The sequence below is a fragment of the Microchirus variegatus genome (assembly GCF_963457635.1).
Source record: "Microchirus variegatus genome assembly, chromosome: 23".
NCBI lineage: Eukaryota > Metazoa > Chordata > Actinopteri > Pleuronectiformes > Soleidae > Microchirus > Microchirus variegatus.
In genome coordinates, this window is record NC_139824.1 from 11120327 (window position 1) to 11142774 (window position 22448).

General features: G+C 40.6%; 1 protein-coding gene across 1 annotated transcript in view; it reads left to right on the plus strand.

Annotated features, from left to right (window-relative positions):
• Positions 1-22448, plus strand: part of inpp4b (inositol polyphosphate-4-phosphatase type II B) — a gene marked incomplete at both ends in the record, with an annotated part of 134570 nt that overhangs the window by 28735 nt on the left and 83387 nt on the right. Inside the window, one exon of the mRNA XM_083909515.1 lies at positions 20365-20444. Coding sequence (XP_083765641.1) covers positions 20365-20444 — 80 coding nt within the window. The remainder of the gene's footprint in view (positions 1-20364; positions 20445-22448) is intronic.

Sequence of the window (22448 nt, forward strand, 5' to 3'; positions counted from 1 at the left end):
CACAGAATGATTGGACAAAGGCGGCAAAATCATCACTTCCAGAGAAGCTGGGCTTCCATGACAGTCATTATGCTTCTGCATGATAATTAGAGGAACTGTCTGAAAGGCGGGACCAGTTTTTGATTGACAGCGTGTTGCAGGAACACGTCAGTGGAGCCTTTTCTGCCTCAGTCCTGTGTGGATTTTGCGAGTTGAGTCTGTAGACAAATAGCTTCTCATTGTGTGTTATTTGCTCGGCGATGTAGCCCATTTTCATTTGCACATATACACCGTAAATAAAAACCCTATTATAGCGTTTCCTTTTTACATAATTATTGCGTTATCTTGCTCTAGTTTGTGGAATTTATGCAATAATTCATGTATAAACAACATGAAAGCCCCTGTTTCCAAAACCAGCAACCGCCACTGAAACATGCACACAATCACTTTGTAAAAACTGATCAAATTTGGCATTTTTATTTGATATACTGTCTATTTGCCGTAAAAGTTTTGGAGTGGAAACAAGAAGGGATGAAATTGAAACACTGCGGAGGAGGAAACTGATGGAGCGAGTTTTAGAAGACGACTGCTTTAACATTCGTAGAGGACTGGGGGAATTTCATAGTTGAATGATTTCTCTCTGCCGAGGGCTTCCCGTTTAGATATTCTAAGATGACACTGGCTGCATGGTCATGAATATTTGAGAACATGCACCGGGCTGATCGATGCGATAAGTGAGGGAGTGGAGGTGTGAAAAGGAGTATGACTGGGTTAGATATCTCTCAGGTGTAAGTGACACCACCCTCTCTCGCGCTCCCCCCAATCTCCAGTTGTCAAAGGGGCGACAGGCCAGCCTTACTTTGTCACTGATGTCTTACCTGGAACTGCACTTTGACTGAATCAGATGAATCTGATGGCACCATCATTAAATAAAAAAAGACGTACACAGTACAGGCTAAACGTAGAAGGTTCAAATTCACAGGTTCATCATAGAAGGAAGTAATCAATATCTGGCCGAACATGATATAAAGCAAAAACATATTTAGATTCTGAGTACGGATAAGAGTGCAGAAACATTTTTTTTCAGGGAGTCTCAAGTATAAAACAGCTTTTACCGTCATTGAAGATCAGAGGAGGTGGTCAGATAAATCATTTAAGGCTCATGGATTTAAACCTTATAGCTGCCATTCATTATCTTCAAAGTGTATCCTGAATCAGAGCAAGGCTCGTCTTAAAGAGGCAAAGATAAATAGACCTCGACTTAAAAGCATGTGGACGAGGCACATGTGATTATTTTGTGTGTTTGGTGCATGACACTTACGCTCACTTACCTCTGTGAAGAGGTTTGAAGACACGCGGCTAATGACAGACCTTTTGTTTGTTGTGTCAGGGCAGAGTGTTCTTGTGGTTTAAAGAAATCAGATTGCTGCCTTGCTGTAAGAAGTCTTCTCTCTAACCACAGCCTCATTTATCCCGGCTTCACTTGGTGCAGTCTGAAATGAACAAGACGTTCTCAGTATGCATTCCTGTTATTGTTATTATTATTAATGGCGAGGAATTTTGATTAGTTTCCTTGACATGCAATGACAGTGTGACAAACAAAAGGCTTTGTGAGGAAAAACAGGGAAGTGGAACATCTCCAGTCATTTCTGTGTCGGTGCCATAAAATGTATTCAGTCAATTTGCACTTTCTTTGATTCAGAAAGTGGCAGAGAAAGATGTGATCAAGGTTCCGTCTCACATAATGATTGCCTGTTTGAAACATGTGCATTCACACGCGCACAAACACAGGGGCTGAGGAAATTGTATAGAAATGATGAGAGAAGTCTCATGCATGGACAATATGAGGCATTGTTGGATTTGCAGGGGTCCCCTTGACTTTTCACTGAAGTTCAAATTTGATTTTAAAACATTTTCATGATGTTAAATTACATTACTTAATTTTCCTACACTGAGATTGAATAGGACACGGATAGGTATTTCTTTCAGGTGCCTTGTTTCACTTTTTGAGGCGTAAAGCTCTACATATAAAATATAGATTTCATTATTGACCTCCGCCAGGAGGTATACGTTTTCGCCAGAGTTTGTTTCTTTGTCTGTCTGTTTGTTAGCAACATAACTTGAAAAGTCGCGTACGGATTTGGATGAAATTTTCAGGAAATGTCCGCAATGGGACCGGGATTCACTGGTCCCAGGATTCCTATTTTGTGGGGGGCTGAGATGCCTTGGCGGAGCTCTGCGCTCTCCGAGTGCTTCTCGTTCTTACATATGAATTTACAATGACATCGTAACCTGTCATTATTTAAATAAATAGGTTGGATATTTGTTCTTTTAAGGATGAAATTGGCATTCATTAATTTCTTGGTAGAACTTAAAAGTATAAAAATCAAAAGCTGAAATCTTTGAAAATATTCAAACTCAGTAAACAAATTAAGTATTCTGCAGAAGTCCTATTTGCAGCAGCTTTAGCTTTCAGTCTTGAGATGGAGAGTTGATCCCATTCACTCTGGCCTCACGCTCCATCAAATTGGATGGGACAATACCATCTTTAATTGCCATCGTCAGGTCTCCACAGGTTTCAGTCTCGTCCTTGGCTGGGGCCACTCAGGGACGAGGACATCCGGAGACTCATTTCGGAGTCACTCCAATTTTCTTTGGCTGCATGATTCAGGGTTTTTTTTTTCCAAGCTAAAAGGTGAAACTTGTCCCCAATCTTAGGCTGCGTGCACTGCAGAGCAGCTTTTCTTCAAGGACGTATTTCTTTTCAAAGTCTTATTTCCATACATTTATAACCAGCTGTATCATCACTGGTTTGGAGTAACAGATTGTTATGAATGCAACATTCCACAAAAATATGTTACTATAAAAAACAAAAAAAGAATATGTTTATTGTCATTGTATATTGATCTCATACAACCCTACCAGTGCAGCATCTGCTTACATAGAAATAAATATAGAAAACAATATTCTGCTCATAACAGTGTTGTGTTGCTGTGATCTTATTCTGTATTTTCCTGATTTGAGGAGCGTTTGGCTGATATTAGCCACCTCTCAGGAGGCCGTTTGAGCAGCCACTGTGCCGTGGTGAATTGTCACTCCAATTATGAACTGCTGAAGTATGGAGAATCCCGCCCTCAGTTAATCCTGCCCTGTCAATAATCATGACGTGTAAAAAGCCGCGACTTGACATATTTTTGGCGCGGCCAGTTGCTTTTAGCTGGAAGAGTGTCAATGTGGTGGGAATTTTCTGTAAGTGCACGAGTTTAGTGCCAAAAAAAGAGAGAAATGGAAGCAGACAGAGAGACGGAGCAGACAGTTAGAGAGATCTTAGTAGGACAAACACCCCCCCCACACACACACACACACACAGACCCACAACCACCACACATTTTTACAAGAACCAATCTTGGTGGAGATATCCAAGAAAGGGCATGGTAGTGATTGGGCGGACAGCGGAACAGTGATAACCTACAAGAGGGAACAGTCCTCAGATAAGGACTGTCTCTGTCTCTCATGGCCACTTTGCTCCCATCACCATCATTGTGCCAATGTCAGCCAATGTCACAAGTGGTGAAGAGTACTCCTGTTCAACTAGTGGCCACTGTTTTTCTTGTTCACTTTCTCACACGGACAAACAAAAACCGTGTAATAGTAATGTTATGTTGGCTATAAAACGGCAGCATTGTTTTTGTGTGCTATTTTGACGGATCTATGTCACGAGAATGGATGCCTGTCCTGCCTTATTAAATACGTTATTCTTGTTTTATTGTCGTGAGTCATGAGCCTACCTTCACGATTATGTCATTGTGTTGTGTTATCATGGAGGAATATGAATCCTTCTGACATAAATATTTGACACCTTACTCGCAGCATAACTGTGTTTCGTCAAATAAAACATGCATTGTTTGTTTTTAACCATTATTCATTCAGGGTGGTAATATGAAAACAGTAATGTCCTCTGTTAACACCGGGCATCTATCCAGCACAACCATTATAAACTATAGTAAATAGACTGCACTTTCATAATGCTTTTCTACCCCAACTCTTCTGGGTATCGAGCTAGTATAAGCTGTCTCATGTGTGAGGCAGGAGGTGGGAGTTTGCCAGCGTGTGGGTCACTCACAGCGACATCGCCAAGCTTGAAGTCTGAGTCTTAAGAAAAGTGATAGACCAGGAACATGTTTGTGTATTGTTTGACAATCATGAGCTCCCGTCACTGACTTTGACCAAGACCAAGAACATTTAAAAAAAGAAATCAGTGGGGAATGTCATAACACTGCCACCACTGAGCCTTGTCTATGGAGGTTTTTAGGCATTTTCCAATCTGGCCTTCATATTCTTATTGCTAATAAGTGGTTTGCATCTTCTAGTGTATCCTCTGTAATTTAATAGCTGAAGTCTTCTGTGAATGGCTGATTGTCTTACCTTCACTCCTGCCCTCTGGAAGCCATTGATGATGTCACTGAGAGTTATTTTAGGGGGGTTTTCTTGACAGTTTTTGTCTGCAACTGCAGACGTTTTACTTTTGACGTTTGTTGCTCAGTACTTAACTTAATTCCTCTTCAAAACATTCCTAATAGTTGCAGTGGCTTTTGTAAATGACTCTGGTTGATTTTCCATCTTCTCTCAGCTTGAGACTTGTTTGTTTTTCTCTCATAGACAGCTCTCTTGTCTTCATGTTGAAAATAGTGGTCTCTTGTTTTCAGTATACAGAAAAACTGAAGGATTGGCCTCACCTTTCCAAGGATTTTGGAGGGAAAAATCTCGTTTTCCATACACATGTATGAGTTAAACTCATTGACAGCTGGTATATTTTTATATTATACAGTGTGTGTAGTTGAGGAAACGTTTAGTGTACAGCTACAATGTATGCCCGAATTTGTACCAGAGGAAATTGACGTATAGTTTCACTGATTATGATATGATATACTGTACACTGAAGTTCCACTTTAGCCAGTCCCAGATTCTGCCCATTCCAGCTGGTCATAAATTATGCCCATTTATGTGCATTTCATTTCACATTCAACCCAGGCAGACAACAAAGAGTGCATTTGATGGATTGCGCAATTACATCCCTGTGAACTTCTTCTTGCCTCTCTAAATCCATGAAGTGCCTTTCTTTTATCTGCACAATACCCATCAAACATCACAGGGCTTTTCGTCGGAAATAAATTCTCCATAATTTCTAACTAGTTTCCCCCCCAAGTTAAAATGACGCTACTCTGGCAGCCTTGCAAATTATTCACATGGTTATTAAGGCTCTGATTTGGTTTTAACACTGCTCCCACTACTGTTGCCAAAGGCCTCGGTATTACATGGCCCATTACAGGCAAAAGTGAGAAGATAAAACACCAAACACACTTTATATGAAAACCGGTTCACTTTGGCAGAGAGTATTTTGCTTAATAATCTTCATCTACATTAAAGGAATTGGAAAGATTAGTTAAGGCCACATGCATGGAAAATGTGTGAGTCATATTAGTGGGTTAGGTTCTGCCTGCAAATCAAGCTCATCATCTGTGGCAGCTTTTAATATTATGAATGCACAAAATATACTTTATGGCATGCCTCCAAATCCTGAATGGGATTTGCCTTTCATAAGTAATGAAATAAAGTGCTTCTTCACCATGTACTGTTCTGATAGTGTGAGATTGTCCTCAAAGCTCTGTTCTCTCTCTCTCTCTCTCTGCCCGTTCTTATTAAATAGGAAAAGCCTGTTAACTTTAGCATAAGAGCTGGAGCCAGACGAATGACGATTGAGGAGGGATACATATTAGTCCGTGACTCCAGAGAATTTAAGGTTTAAACACTGCAAAGCATTTTTTATTGACAACTGAGCAACTCACTCTGCCATGTTGGGTTAACACTCCATACGTCTCATGTGGCATCCGAAAAAAGCCCAGTGGACTGGCAGAGGCACATGTCACACTGGAGTGATGCGCTTGTAAACATGTCCAAATCCTCTCCGTCTGAAGTGTTTTCTCGCTGTAATGATATCGTTTTCATTGGCTGACAATACTTCAAACCACTGTTTACTGCGTTTAGAAAGGCACCAGATAATTACTTCATTTTTTCCCACATGGCTCACCCCCACTGTGTTGACATGTGCTTCAATAAAGTGACTCATGGTGCCAATGAATATTTACAATTGTTTGAAATTAAGTGCACTCTAGGTTTTTGTTCTGAGCGTTCATTCATGAAAACAGTTGCTGGTATAGTGCACACTCATTAAAAGCAACCATCCAAGTCTAAGCAGAGAAGCTAATTACTTATAAAAACTGCTGAGCAGATGTCTGATGCTGTTGCCACAAGGAGACGCCCTTTCCTCCCAGGGCAAAGCCGCAAATTAACACATCTGATGGTCTATTTATACACAAGCATTAAGAGGAAGCCTCACTGGAGATAGTGACTTCAGAACCAACCCATTAAATGTGTGTTTTTTTCGTTATTATTTACAGACAGTGTTGAAAAACAGATGTAACACATAATGGTATAATAAGGAATATACTGTACATACTCACAGTAGATGTGTATGGAAAACAAAAACACCATATGATATATTAAGATCCATATACACAGTGGAAAACAGTGGCGAGCAAAGAGAATAACAAAGGTAACACATCAAAGTCTTTCTACAATATGAGGGTATGTGCTTAGGATATGGCATTTTTGCTTAAGTAGATAAGAAGACTGATCCCATCCTCACATGCTTCTCCTCAACCTAAGCAGGTGGCCTAGCTAAGTTAGCATCATCGTTGTGCTTCTTTCAGCACCACAGGTGTGGAAAGCAGCGAGGAGAAAAAGAGGGGGAGGGAGGGAGAGGTGCTTTTTATATGCGTAATTTTGTTTTGTTTTAAATAGTTTTCCATGTAATCCTCATACAGGTCATTTATGATGTAAATAATTACATTTATTAGGCCTACACGGCTTAAAAGTGCACCTTTTTACCTGCAGCTGGCATTATTTCTAATCTGCAACTGGCGCGAGGATGCCAGAGGTTCATTTTGCAATTTGTGTGGCCTTTGTTTGATGTACTGAGCTTGCAGATTTGCAAAAAAATATATTTATCTATCATTTATATGGATTAGGGTTAGTTATTGGACAAATAACAAACTGAATTTGCCTTTTCATACCCAAATTTGAGGCTGTTCACTCGGCTTCAACCTCTAAAACTAACGTTTCTGTTAAGGAATACATGCTATAATTATAATGTGCTTTACTTATAATAGCATTAAAAATATCTTTGTTAAAGAGCGCCAACATACTGGTGTATTAACCATTACAGAAACATAAAGAAATATATAAATTTCAACATAGAAAAAGCTTATGCACATATGCAACATCCTGTTGTGGTGATATCCAATATAAGCTGATTTGCATACATAGTCACAGTATGTTTTGTTTGCATGCAGCTGACATGCATTTAAATGAAGTGTGCCAAATGGCCCGATCGAGCACCAGGTGACCACTTGATGTCGAGGTGTACCTTCGTCCTCCCCGTAACCTCTTTCAAACCCTCGCATGTATCATCCCACTCCAATCTCCTCAAGGTGGGATTTGTCTGGATCAATCTCATAATGCATTATTCATTTGAGAATTTAATCAAATATCTCTTTCACCAATCACCCCCAACGTAAACCTCCCCTAACCCTCCCTCACCTTTCTACCAGTCATATTGTTGATTGTTAGTGTCACCTGCAATAGCAGATTATCACCCAAATGAATTATTAGGTCACAGGTGAATTAAACGCTCGACTGGCTTTAATCTTTTTTCCCCCCTGGGAAAAGTAGATTAATGTAAGTTACTTTTTTTTTTTCTTCTAATTTCTGAGTGGTGGGTTCTCTGGGTTGTGAGAGGGGAAGTACTTGAGAAAATCCCCTTTCTGTGTCTGGCTTCCTGCAGGTTTCTGCGGTGTAATGGCTTCCTTTGAGAGAGACACTGGTGGAAAGTGCTGATACTCGTTCACTCTCACTCTGAGTATGTGTCCGTAGATGCATGTGCTAGCAGGTTTCATATGCATGCGGTTGCCAGCACGCTGTATTGTCACGCAGGGTTGGGTGCAATTAAACCCCTGTAGATGGTCAGTGGAGACAGCTGTAATACAGCATTGTATGACAGTTGAAAATGCTTTTGCTACACTCACATGTACACACAGATATCAGGGGTTAACAGATTAACAGATATTTTTTAATTAACAATTCAGTTGTATGGGACCAGTCCTTTCCTACAGTGTATGAGAAATACAGTGTTTCTTTTACTGAACTCCAGCAGTTCAACATTTTTTAAGCATATTTAAATTAGGAATATCTGGGAAATCCTCTTCTTCTCCTATATTCATACAGCTTACTTGATTTAAAGGTCCCATATTATGCAAAATCAACTTTTTAATCATTTAAATCCTTATATTTGGGACCTATCAGTCGGCAAAGTGTGAAAAAATATGACTCACTCATGTTTTTGTGGTCCTCCTCAGACTAAGTACAGGAGATAAAACATGTGATGTTGACTTACACGCTCACTGGGACGTCACAATGCGCTAAATTCCTGGAATTGTTGTCTCGCAGAGCTCCGCTTTGTCCGTAAAAGATCGCCAAGTCCGCGAAAAGTTCTATTCTTGGCTCCACAGTGCAGCACAGAGTTCTACACAAACTTCCAGCCTCAGAGGATTTATCTGTCCAGTGGATACATGTTATATATGACGGCAATGTGCCTGCTAGAGCTTGCAAATGCTCGCTTTGGTAGCCTCTGTGGCTGATGTTATTTCCTATCCCTTAAGTTTCGTTTTATTTTTTTTTTATTTTGACCAAAGCGTGTCAGAGACATGTTCATTAGGACACCAGAGACTTGCAATTTTGATTTATATTTGTCGTTGTCTCGCAGAGATGGGAGTATGTCACACATACTCCCATCTCTGCGAGACAACAACAAAAATAAATCAAAATTCAAGCCTGTACATTAGTTAAATTAACGAGGAGAGCTCAACATGCTCACAGTTACATCGCCCAAATATCATAGTGGAGGCCGATACTTCCTCAGTTGTGCAGTGTTTGTTTTTAAAGGATTGACCATGACCGTGCCAATATATATGTGCCCAAGCACAACCGTGCACAACATGTATTATTACAGCAGTCTGTCTTCTAAATTAGCTGATGAAAATAATAACAGGTTGCTTGTTTCCACCTCCCCTCACCCAGGAGGACTGAAAAGTAAAAGATTGCTGGGCAGCAGGGTTTTTATGTTTTTCTTGCCGCTTTGTGGTTCTGTTAGCGTAGATGGAATTGTGTGATAATCAGCCAACCTTGTTTTCCCCTTTGCACACCCAAAGAGGGAAGCCATTAACCATTTCAAAGAGCCATTTTCCCTCCCCAGGAAATACAATCATTGTTTCCGATCTCATATCTTTAAAAAAATGTACATGTATGTGCTGTTCATAAGTGTACATAACAACAACAACATGGAATACAGTTTCTGAAGCTTTTCAGCTGCTATTTCAAAGACACCAAGGACAAATCTAGTTTTAAATGGGCAAAACACTTACTTCAATAGGCTTTTTATTGACATTCCACATCAACGTGCAAATAATGTCAGTCAGTGAATCTAATATGGCTGTAGTGTGCCAAGGTACAAAAAGAGTTAGTGGCTGCTGAAAGTCTCCCACTCTTCCCTGCATGTATTTGTTTACTAAGTCAAGGTGGTGAAAGGAAAAAAAAAGACTGAAACTATAGCTTCTATAGAGGTTTAGCTTTATGTTATCCCACGGAAAAATGAAAGGGCAGGGAAAACTTGCTCTGGTAACTCCTACACAGCGAGAACAAGTGTGCCGCCAAAGCTTTTAAGCTCCGGTTTGTAGCTCACCTCTTGCACCGTGAGTTAGTGTGACCCACAAACCAGCTGTACGTTGTTCTAATGAAGTCAAAGATGAAAAAAGTAACATATGTAACAAAATGTGCAGGCTTTTTGTTGTTGTTAATGTAATGTAATGAGCTTCAGCTGAAAATAGGACTTTGTCAAGCAATACTATCAGACCTGACTACTGACAAAGGCCGTGTTTGTGTGCATATAGAGGCAGCGCAGGGACGGATGGAGGCAAAAAGCATTTATCCCGTCAAACTGTTAAACAACTGCGCACTAGAATTCACTTCTGAAACTTTTCATGTTGCTGTTTGCTTTCTGTCATGTTCTACTCGACGAGCGTAGTATTGATGTTGCCTCTCTCTCAACATAAAACAAATCGCTTCCCCTTGTGCAGCGCGGGGATATCACAGGGCGACGCATGATCTAAACACCACCATACACACACAAATGCAGAGAGAGTGGTGTGGAGCTGATGGACTGAAATCAGCAATGTCAGAACTCAGTCCACAAGGGTGTACATGCAACAGATATGCGTTTGTTTTTAAACCTTTCGATTTGACCGCACATGAAGTCATTGAGGAGCAGGCTGTGTGGATCTTGCAGGACATCAATCCCTGTCTCTCTGCCTGTCTAGGCTGTTAACCTCCTCTGGGTTGCACCATTGATCCCCATAATTGTCTCTAACTTTTCAAAGAGAGCCGAGACTTGGTTTGATCCGAGCTGTTTACGTTCACTGCCCCTGTAGCCCCCCGCTCTCCGAAGAAGAGAGCTATCAACCACTTCAGGCATGAGCTAGCATATTATCGTAATATTACTGTGCATACTGTGTGTGTGTGTGTGTGTTGGTGTGTCTATTCAAGCAAAACAACAAAAAAAACAGGTAGAGAGGAAGAGAGAGCAACCCAGCATAGCCTGCAGCCTAACAGGCCTGAGGGTGAGCTAGCAGCTTCTTGCTGTTACACAAAGGCAGGGAATGGCAGCCTTCATTCAACTCATAATTCCATGGGTGTGTTCAGAGACGAAAACACAAAAAGTCTGCCGTGCCCACATTACAGGTTTATTCAGCATTTTGTTTGTCAAAGAGATGATTTCCTTGATGCCAAACTCAAAAGCAAGATATTAATGTCAGAAGAACCAAGATAACAGGATGTAGAGCTCAGCAAATGATAAGAGTGTCATTTCTCCTCCCTGCGTGCATCTTCTTTCCATTGCCGCATTTGTTGGCCTCAACTTGAACCACTTAAGTGAGAGAGGATGAAAGCTGTTAACCACAGCCATGATAGCAGCTCTCAGTAAGTCGCTGATAATCACTTGCACATTATTTTTTTGCATGTTGATGTGGCTGGGACGGTCTCATCTGCTAACCAAAATAAGGGTCGGTTAAAATGCAACTCCATCAATATGGCTTTACATTTGCTGCGGCGTGATTTAAATGTAGTGCTTAAAGCGTTGGAGGGGATTTGCACAGGGCTGTGGATTCTTTGGACCTGCTACCAAGTCATGTTTACAGACTGTGAGTGAAGGGAGCCTTGATTTTTATCACCGAGTCTGCAGCGGGGTTAGCTATTAAACTTTATGAAGCAAAGCTGAGTGTGTGGGAGATAGAGGGTGGTAGTGTGTTTCCAGTATACCAAGGGCAGCCTCTGCTTGCAACAGCTCGAGTCTCTTCTTCTCTTACGTAAACAAAAGTTAGGCAAACGCACACACGGTGATCTGATTTTCTCTTTAATGCTGGAGGCTTCTGTCAGGAAAAAGTGAGGTTGCTCGATATTTACCAGGCACCAAGCCCACACAACATAGAGAGGACGACTATAACTGTAACATGGTGTTGGAGATGGCCTCTTGTTTTGGGGGCAAGCATCAACAAGCTGAAGAATGTGTGTGTGTGTGTGTGTGTGTGCAGGCATTATGGCTTGCTTCTTTTTTCTTCTTCTTCTTCTTCTCCTCGTCTCATCTGTGAGAGAGAGAATTTTATATCCTCTTGAACTTTAAAGTGTTTTGAGACAAAGAGGGATAATAACTCGTGTGCCGCTCTGCAGCATTTATCATACATGACTCTATAGATGTCTCTGTAGCTACAGCAACTGCTGAAGAAGGAGTCTTTATCAGGAGTTTCCCCCCTGGAGGAAACCACAGTCTCTGCAGTGGGCTTTGCAGTGAGTATTCACCTTATTTCAGACTGAAAAAGTCCAGCCTCCTGTGTGTGTGTGTGTGTGTGTGTGTGTGTGTTTATAGAGTCTGAGTCAGATGCAAAAAATAACTTCTTTGATCCTACAGTTTTAGCGCAGAAAATGTGCTAAAACCAATGTATATATGTGCGTTTCTGAGAAGCAGTAGATCTGTTGCATCGCATATCCTTGACTGTTTTTTGTTTTGTTTTGTTATGTTAGCCCAAATTTTAGCAGAGCATGCAGCTGCAGTTTCCCTGAATAGCTGGTGAATTAAACTACCGCATACATTTAATAGTCTAAACATCCCTAGAAATAAAAATAATTATATATATATTATACCTAATCGTACACAAGTAATGTAATGTAGCTTTTCTACATGGTGTATTTCATGATCTAGTTCCGATTTCCTTAAATCCTCATTTGTTTTCATGGTAAGTGACAGTTGTCTGGCTCTAAAGTGAGATAAGAAACTGAATTATGTGAGCGCAGACATTAATAACTCAAAGAGTTAATGCCACTTTCATGATGTTACACTCTGTAATCTTAAAACAGTTGAAAAAGATTAAAGATTTGGTTCCTTTTTTTTACATTTTTTTATTTTTTATCAAAACCAGCCCCAGAGGGCATTTTCATGTCCTGTTTCAACTTCAGGTTTGCACACACACAGACACACTAGGTGCATTTTGTGCCTTTGATTAATTTCAAAAAGTTATGCATAAAGCGGGCAAAAATAGTACAAGTGATTAATTATTACATTAAGGTGTGTGGAGAAAAAAAGAAAAAAAAAAACCTCTAGAAGAATACATCAAAGTGTTTTTTTTATCTAAATACAAATCAGTGGATTTAGATACAGGCTGTGTGTGTGTGTGCATGTGTGTGTGTGCTACACTGCCGTAGAGTAATAGATCAAGTTATACACAGCACCTTTATCCTGATATGGTTTTGCAGCACAGGTAACGCTGAACAAACGATAACATCCAAAGCAGAACATGCTGTATTGGCTTGACAACCTTTATTATGAAATGAACCCATTTTCCACCACCTGTAAACAGTGTGTGTGTGTGTGTGTGTGTGTGTGTGTGTGTGTGTGTGTGCGTGCGTGCGTGCGTGCGTGCGTGCGTGCGTGCGTGCGTGTGTGTGGAAAGAGGTGAATTAACATTTTTTGCAAAATGGAGGGACATTGTTGCAGTTGTTTGGTTGTTGTGTTCCTGCAGAGTATCGGTTATACAATGTGAGATGATAAGGAAGAAGAATCGGCTTGAGCTCAGGTCTGTGATGAGGGACTTCAAACTGTGATTTTTGCGAACTTCAAACTGCAATTAAGAACGTTGAACTGTGGAGGGCAGCATTACTCTTCTCAGTGTAAATCCTGCAGCAAATTATTATTTTTAGAAGTTAATCTCACAGCGGGCATTTATTATTCTGTTATTGATATTAAAGGTGCCATATGTAAGAATGTGGCCAAAAACGGTTACTACATTCAAATTCAAAATACCGATGTCTTTTAGGTTCCTTAGGTTTTCTGACGTAACTGGCAACCCGTGGTTGCTCGGCAGCTGAGACTCTACTGATTGCAATGATTGGTAGACGCCGGTAGGTGGCGCCACATGCCAAAACATGATTTGCAGTCTGCAAAAAAAAATTTTAATGCAAATATTTTGGCTGTACTGTTGTTGTTGGTGAGTTCAATTTGTTATATGAACATTATTCCTGAGTCTCTGTGATATATTAGGAGGATTTTATGGCCAGTTGCTTTAGATTTATTACATAATGCTCCTTTAACATGGAGTAACACTGCTTACTGATTCACATAAGGACTATGAATAATGTGTGTGTGTGTGTGTGTGTGCAGCTGCGATAGTGTGAAGTCAGGTGTTAGTGTTTGTTATAACATGTCTTAGGCTTTTCCTTTTGCAGCCAGGAGCCTCTCTCATATCCCCCGAGCTCCCCTGCTGACTGTAAGACCCAGTCAGTCTCAGCGTGCTGTTCAGTAACTCAGTTTGAATGCTCTGTCTATACATATGTCAAACATTTTGATCTTCAAAGTGAAGGACAGAGGGGGGAAAAAAGCCTGTTTTCAGTTGCTTGATTCATGTTCCGAAATAATCTTTGATCTAGAATTCTCCATGAGACTCGTTATTCAACGTACAATTATGTTCCTGTAAGATTTAAAGGAGCTATACGTAAGAAATGTAATTTGTTAAATCATGAATTGACCATATGTCGTCAGCGATTTAAGGAAACTTGAGAAAAGAATCTCTTCACTGATTACCACATTCTCCAATTTTTGAATTAGGATTGCAATAAAAAAACTTTTTAAATATTTTCACTTTTTACATGTAGCCAGTTTTAAATTAGGATGTTTTTTTTCGCACGTTATGAGTTTAGGAACAATCAATGTGACTGCTACTTGATACCCAGGTCAGAAATTCTCATAGTGAAGCCAGAAAGAGCTCTTTAACCCTTTAAGGTACGCACCAAGAAAAAAGCAAAATAATTTTTTTATTATTTTTTATTAACTTATGATAACAATAACGTGAAATTAGACCCTACAGTATTTCAGATAGAGGCCTTTACCAAACGGTTGAGACGTCTGTTCATAATAAACCTGGTTTGGATAATTCATAAAGTACAACATTTAGAACAAGTGACATTAAGTGTTAGTAAGTTCAGCTTAATGCATTTTTCAATGAGATATAGTGACTTAAAGAGTGGTCGACCAAATGGTTGAGTAGTACCTTAAAGTAGGGGCGGGGGGGGAAATCGATTCACATAGGAATCACTTCCTAAACTTCAAAAATCTATATTTTTTCTTCTTTCTTTTTTTAAAGTTTCTATTTTGAAAAACCACACAAAACACCAGTTTGTGTTATTTGTGTACAGTTTATTTTTGTAACTTGTAAGTTCTTATTTGTTTTGAATGAATAAATGTTAAAGGTGCCATATGTAAGAATGTGGCCAAAAATGGTTACTACATTCAAATTCAAAATACTGAGGTCTTTTAGGTTTCATTTTCTGACGTAAATGGCAACCCGTGGTTGCTGGGGAGCTGAGACTCTACTGACTGCAATGATTGGTAGACGGCGGTAGGTGGCGCCACATGCCAAAACATGATTTCAAAACATAAACATGATTTGCAGTCTGCAAAATATCTTTTTTAATGCATATATTTTGTCTGTACTGTTGTTGTTGGTGAGTTCAGTTTGTTATATGAACATTATTCCTGAGTCTCTGTGACATATTAGGAGGATTTTATGGCCAGTTGCTTTAGATTCATTACATAATGCACCTTTAAGTTTTGCCTTTCTGTGATCACATTATCACATTATCTTAATTAACTGTATCGTTTTGATGCCATAATTTGCCTTAACACACTATGCATTGTATCAATTTTTGAATCGAGTATCGTTTGAATCGGAATCGAATCGAATTATGAGCCACCCAAAGATTCACAACCCACTTTAAAATCCACTGTTCACACCTACAGCCTATTTCCCATCTTAAGAAAGGTTAACACCTCATCACCATGCATGACCTCCAGTGTGCTTTTTTTATACCATGTGCACTTACAACTCTAAGATGTCAGGATGAGTGCGGATGTTCATGTGTCTCATTGTGTTTGCTTGTGTACCTGCAGAGGGTGATAAGGCCCAGCGCAGCGAGTGTGTCCTTTGTTCTGCCCGGAATTACTCATCCGCTGTTTCAGCATGGGTAAATTAAACCCTGCTAAATCCACCGTTCTAGCCCAGATAGTTAAAACCCGAGCGGAGGCACATGAAGGTTTGTTCGTCATTGTCTTTGTGCCTCGAAATGTGTTTTTTTTTTTTATCCCTTCATGAACCTGAATGTGTTAAAAAAAAAAAAACATTTAGAAATAGAGCCGTGAGTGCACTAGAAATCCTCTTCTGCGACGCTCGCGCGTATTCCTGCGAGTTTTAAGTGTTTATCTGGGTTTGTTTTATGCAAACACACACACGCTCTCCACCACGCGTACTTTGCAGTGTGTGATCATGATTCGTGTTAATTCAAGCAGCTGCAGCAAGAGTTCCTTTTCCTGTTGGCCATCTGAGTCACGGGCTGCAACTGAAGTGTTTGTGACACACACTCTGTCTCTGCCTCTCTCTCTCTCTCTCTCTTTCTTCCCCTATATCCTCGCTATCTTGGTGCTCTGAGCATTAATTGTCTTCCTTTCTGTCGCTTCCCCTTCTGTGTTTCTCTGCTGTCCTCTTTCTTTCCCCCTCTCTACTTCAACTCCCGCCCATCTTGAGGCTCCCTCCCTCCCTCCCTCTCTCTCTCTCTCTCGCACACACACACACACACACACACACTGGTCTCACTTACTGTCAAACCAGCCACAGCAGCAGCAGCAGCAGCAGCAGCAACAGTGGTGCCAATAGCTCTCTCCAGCCACTTCTCAGTCACAGTGTAGGCTGCGGTGTATGTCTGTGGCTGTGTCCGTGTGTGTGTGTGCATGTGTGTTTTAAGTGTTTGCTCGATTACAGTGTGTCAGCCAGTGTTGCCTACAGCACTCGGAAGGGGGCAAACGTACATGGAGTTACTCTAACTGAGGACTGAAAAGGCAGATCTATAGGAGGACCGACCTGGCGCTCATTAAGAGGAAGAAAGAAGACATATAAGCATCTCTTTTTTTTCCTCTGTGTCACTACTTTAAGTCACTGGGTCTTGTCTCTCGGCCCCTTTTTCATGTTTGTGAAGCTCTTTTTCTCTGCTGGTTTAATCGTTTGCTGCTGCTTGGACTGTATGCAGTATAACTGTAAGTGGACTTCTCTCTCTGTGTGTGTGTGTGTTGTCATAAACTGTATGTGATCCCACTCTTTTTCATCATTTGTATGCCCGAGTGCACACATTTGTGTAAATGGCGTGTCATGACATCTCTAATGGCTTAATTAGGGCAATATGTAAAGCCCTATTTGTCAAGGAGAAGCAGCGTAGACGCCGGTGACCTCACGACTGTACTGTGCATCTTGTCATATTCATAAACGTTGCCCAGGTGCATATTCAGTCAGCGAGTGCAAGAGCTGTCAACGATGCTGTTTATATACAAAATGTCATTTGTTGGCATGGCGTCAGAATGAATGTCCTCTCCTCCAGGTATTCTCTGCAGTCAGTGTGTGTGTGTGTGTGTGAGAGTGAGAGATAGATAGGGAGAGAAGGCTACGGTTAGTGTGTGTCTGTGTGTGTCACTCTGTCACCCAAGGCATTAGGAAGGAAAAAAAAAAAAAAAATCAATAGATCTACAGCTTGAGTTGGACCGTTTACCTCTGCCAAGTGATGGGCAGCCACTGTGGCCTTCAAAGGTCCACAGACAAGCTGCCTGCAGACATTCCTTGTGCCAACTCTGCATGCCCCTGCAAAAGTGCCTTTCATTTTTGATTCATGATTCATATTTGGCTCGTGTAAAATCATCTTGCCAACAGAAAAGTGTCACTTTTTTTTTTTTTTAAACTAGTGAGGGAATATGATAGATCTAAAGTTTTCCGAAGCTTGCAACCGGGCAATAGAGCCAGTCAGAAATAAAAAAGGACAGTCGCAGCATGTGAGCAGGGAACAGAGCAAGACATAGTCATAATCAATCCTCCATGATCCTGAAGGAACATCATTTATCTTCTTCTCTAACTCCTTCTCTCCTCCTCTTGCTTCCATCGTTCTCTCATTTTCCCCTGCTAGAGCCACTTTGATCTTCTGTAAGAAGACGGTCTCTAGAGCTTCATTACTTTTAAAGCCTTCATTGTGATGGGGCCATAAAAAAGATGCTAAGGAATGGATTTTTAAGACCATTTAGCAGTCATTCTGTAGCGGCTCACGAGTAATAGCTACATAGGTAGAAAATGTTCCTCCACAGTGTGTAATGCCCTTCTGTGCCTTGTGCTGCAGGGTTATTAGGGCAAACTGGGATTGGCCATAATAATAATGACGTTCTGCAAATAAAGTGGTGCCCACGTGGTATCCTGGCTATGTTTACTTCATAATGTTTCCTTTTTAAAACTTTTTATAAACAATGTTATATATTTTTTCCACAAAATGCTTGACTGACCTTGCCTTTTGTTCACTTCCTCTTTCTTTTACTGTGTCAATGCGTATGTGTGCCTCAGTGTTGGGACAGCAGAATGAGTGTTGTGCCCCAAGCATGTAGGGTTTTGTATGAGAAAATTATTGAGAGAAAAAGGTCAGTAGACAGGATGGCCTTTACTTGTCTACAGGAGATTGCAGAAAAAATGGAGAGAAAATGGCAGTGCAGCAATAGGAAAACGGAGGAAGTGAGATTAAAGATTGTTGAAGTGAAGCCAAGTAGTCAAGCAGTAGAAAACAAAACAGAAATGGTTATTATCACTGACTTAAAACTTTAATGTGCTGTAATGAGTCATGTCTGTCAGTAACTCATAAGACGTGCAACAGTGCTGTGACCTGTGTGTCAGGGCGGCTGCTCTCATCTGTCACGTCCACTTGACCACAGCTGTCACATGACCCACCACCTCTATGACACTGTTACATGTGTTGGAGCTTTTTCAGAGCAGTTATCCACTGACTTGTTATCATCTTTTGTTTAGCACCTTAGTGTGTCACTCTGTGGAACTGATTTTAAAGGGGAATAACAGTAAATAGTGGGTTCATTTTTGTAGATCAGGGGTGTCAAACTGATTACATGCGGACCCCCAATTAATATCATGTTATAATGAAAACATGGCCTCACTGTCTTTTAAACACAGTGTGTAGCTGAGGCACATAACAGTGATATTACGATATTTGGTCATAATAATCCAACTATTAAATGTATCATATACAACATTCAATTCCATTGTTAGGGCCCGAGCCACGAATGGCAGTGGCTGAAACAGCTCCTGGTATGAATTTGAATTACAGTTGTCCACACTATTATTTATGTCATTTAAAATAAATGTCTATTTTTGATATTAATACATTAATTTTGCATCATAAATAGTATTATTAAAGGTGCCATATGTAAGAATGTGGCCAAAACGGTTACTACATTCAAATTCAAAATACCGCGGTCTTTTAGGTTGCGTTTTCTGACGTAACTGGCAACCCGTGGTTGCTCGGCAGCTAAGACTCTACTGACTGCAGTGATTGGTAGACGGCGGTAGGTGGCGCCACATGCCAAAACATGATTTCAAAACATAAACATGATTTGCAGTCTGCAAAAGATTTTTTTTAATGCAAATATTTTGTCTGTACTGTTGTTGTTGGTGAGTTCAGTTTGTTATATGAACATTATTCCTGAGTCTCTGTGACATATTAGGAGGATTTTATGGCCAGTTGCTTTAGATTTATTACATAACGCACCTTTAAGTAAGTATATGTTCTCCAGGCCGGCCCCCTCTTGACCACAATAGATGCGTATTGGCCCCCAGGTCATTTGAGTTTGAGACCCCAGTTGTAGATTTTTCATGTAGTGACTGTAGCTGGCTCAGTTAATTGAGTATTAAATTAATAGTAGAACAAATGCAACTGTTTTGTGTGTGATCTTATTAGTGATTTGTTCGTGCTCTGTTGAGTTTTGCACATGGAAGCTTGACATAAAAGCATTAGCATCCATTTACACAAAGCTGGCACAGTCCCTTTTGTTCCGTCTTCCCTCGGAGGGGAAAGCGTTTCACAGCTATCGAGAGGATAGAAGATAGAAGTGACTGGGGGCTTGATACAAATTGTCATTGTATTGTCACTTCACTGCTGTAAGGGAGAAGGACAAAGTTATTGAGCAATGATCTCACTGTCTGAAGGGAGATCGTGTCCAGATTGTGTGCATCTGCAGATTCTTTAATTAAGATCCTTTCCCCCCAGTGTGATGAAATACATGGGATCACCTTTGTGCCTGTAGTTAATTACCCGCATTTTGTTTTAGCTCGTGAGTTGAGCAGCCCGTGTCCTTGGCATAGTCTCAGCCCTCCCCTCCTCCAGCAGGTAGCATGTTGCTGATGTTACTTGCAGGTGCAGGTGTGTGTGTGTGTGTGTGTTGTATAAATGTGGATCATCTCTCTTCTTCACTGATGGGCTCGCCTCCCCCTGCCTCTTTCTGTCTGTGACCCAGTTCTGGTTTGCTGACACCTCCCCGTTCACATCATGCCTGCAGCAAACATGTTGTCAGAGCAGAGTCAGAGAGTGGAAAGAGAAGGAAAGACGGAGTCAACTAGATTTTGCCTTTTTTTGAGATGACAAGGGCAATAATTAAAGTGACACACCGGTGTCTCTCTTTCCTGTAACACCTCTCTGGTATAATCAAAATAAGATCCAGTCGTCTCTTTCTGCAACTTTTCTTATTTCGCTGTTTACAAGGTGCTGAAATATCTCACTTCTTCTCTGTCTTCTCTGTTTCTGCAGAATAACTTCCTGGGCAGCGCCACGTTTTCAATCGCCGATCTGCTGAGGGCTAAAGATGAACGACTGACCTTGAGCCTTAGGTAAGTTGGCTGCGTTTCCATCACACTCTCCTCATTCCTCGTTGTGTTCCTTCAAGTTAAATATAAGTAAAGACCGTTGTGTTCAGAGATGAGTTTTCACACGCAAGACTGACAGATATCAAACTGAGACGAACTGGGAAAAGAAACCCATCCGCTGTAGTTGCAACAGCGGTTTCAAGATTGTTGCGCGAGCTGCCAAGGTTGTTTGTATCAAGGATGCTGCGTTAGGTGAGTGGGAATATAGTTCTCTCATCTGGTTTTGGAGGAGTTTTCTGATTGATAGCAGTGAGAATAGGTGTATTTTCTGGAGAGGAGATCACATTAAAGGAAAGAAACTTGTTTTGGGGGGAAAAATAAAGGATTGGACTGAGTTCTGCAATGATTACTTATTACTTATAATAGGAAATTAGTTGGGGAAAAAAAGTTTTTGCCTTGTGGGATAAATCAGCACATCACAAACAACTGCTAAGTTGTTTTGAACAGTTTTAGTGTTTGACATGTGGCTTAGAAGTATGATTCTGCTCAGACAGTCATGAAATTGTATTATTATCTGCTAGGTTTAGTAGCAGAAGTAAACTTTAAAGCTCTTAGTGTGTCTGCTTCTCGGCTCAGTGCGGTGCACATCTTTAATTGACATTGTTTTCTGATTCGCTTCTTTTTTTTTTGTTTCACTTTAAGTTCAGCTAAAGGTGAACAGCTCTCTCACGTTGCTGCTGGTGGTATTCAGGTTAATTACAACGACTGATTTTAAAATTCACTGAAACAGGTGCATTTTAACCATTTAATGCAATGCAGATGGGGAAATATCAAGCGCCTTTTCGAGATTTTCTTTGTGAGTGGAACTGTGCAAATGAAACAACTAATCATTTCATATCAACACAACTAATCCTCCATTAATTCACACCTTTGAATATAATCTGCAAAACACGTGAAAGTATATTTTAAGTTGAATTATTTCAGTACTCGCATCACATGTTGACTGAAGGGCTGTGTTGCAGAGGCTTTAGACCAGGGACTAGATTATTATTATTATTAGTGGATCTGCTGGATCGTAGACCATCTCGCAGTCTGTGTGTGAGCTTACATGTGTGTAAATACGTACTATACCGAGACATGTATTTGTTCTCGGCTTGTTCTTTGTCTTCAAACCTCTCTGCGAGTCTGTGGATAAACCTTTTGAAATTGCCTCTGCAGGCAGACTAACATTAAATATCCATAAGGCCTTTTGGTTTTGCATGCATGTGTGTGTGTGTGTGCATGTGTGTGTGTGTGTGTGTGTGTGTGTGTGTGTGTGCGATCCACTGGTCAGGATATTCTTCTTTCACCTCTGAACTGTTGAGATGAATTTTTTTGCGTGTCCTCCCGATTGTACTGTCAGACTGAATTTCCTTTTTTCGCTTCCCACTCAGAGTTCTGTCTGGAAACATGTTGCGTTGGCACTCCTCCCTCTCTCTCTTCTCTCCCCTCCTTTTTTGTTCTCTTTTGTTATGCTTTTTCATTTCCTTTTGTTGATCCAAGGTCACCGGGTATAATTGTGTCTTGCACAATTGACTATATGAGCTGCAATGAGAATAGTTTACTCCCACCCCCCTGCCTGTGTGCGTTTTGTACTTTTCTCGTATGAGCGTGTACAGGTGTTGTGCAGGTGTTGAATTGTATTGTATTTCCCTGAAGTTGCACTGACTGCGCTGTTGTGTTCATGATTGTTTTTATTTTTTTGGGGGGAATTAGTTTGTTATTCTTGACTGATACTTAAAGTGTGGCCACATTGTGATTAAATAAGAAGAAATAGTTCCCAGCTGTTATCTTCATCAATATTACTAGTATTATTGGATCTTTGTCCCCACCTTGACACACATGTTCATCTCTTTTTTAGCAGCCACCCTTGGGTCCACACCTCTGTAAAAGGAGTTTACGGCGTCTTTTCTGCAGAATCATTGTGTATCTTTCCTCTTCTGTCTCATTAATAAAAGGACAAAAATAATTTGCGGTTTTGCTGCCTGT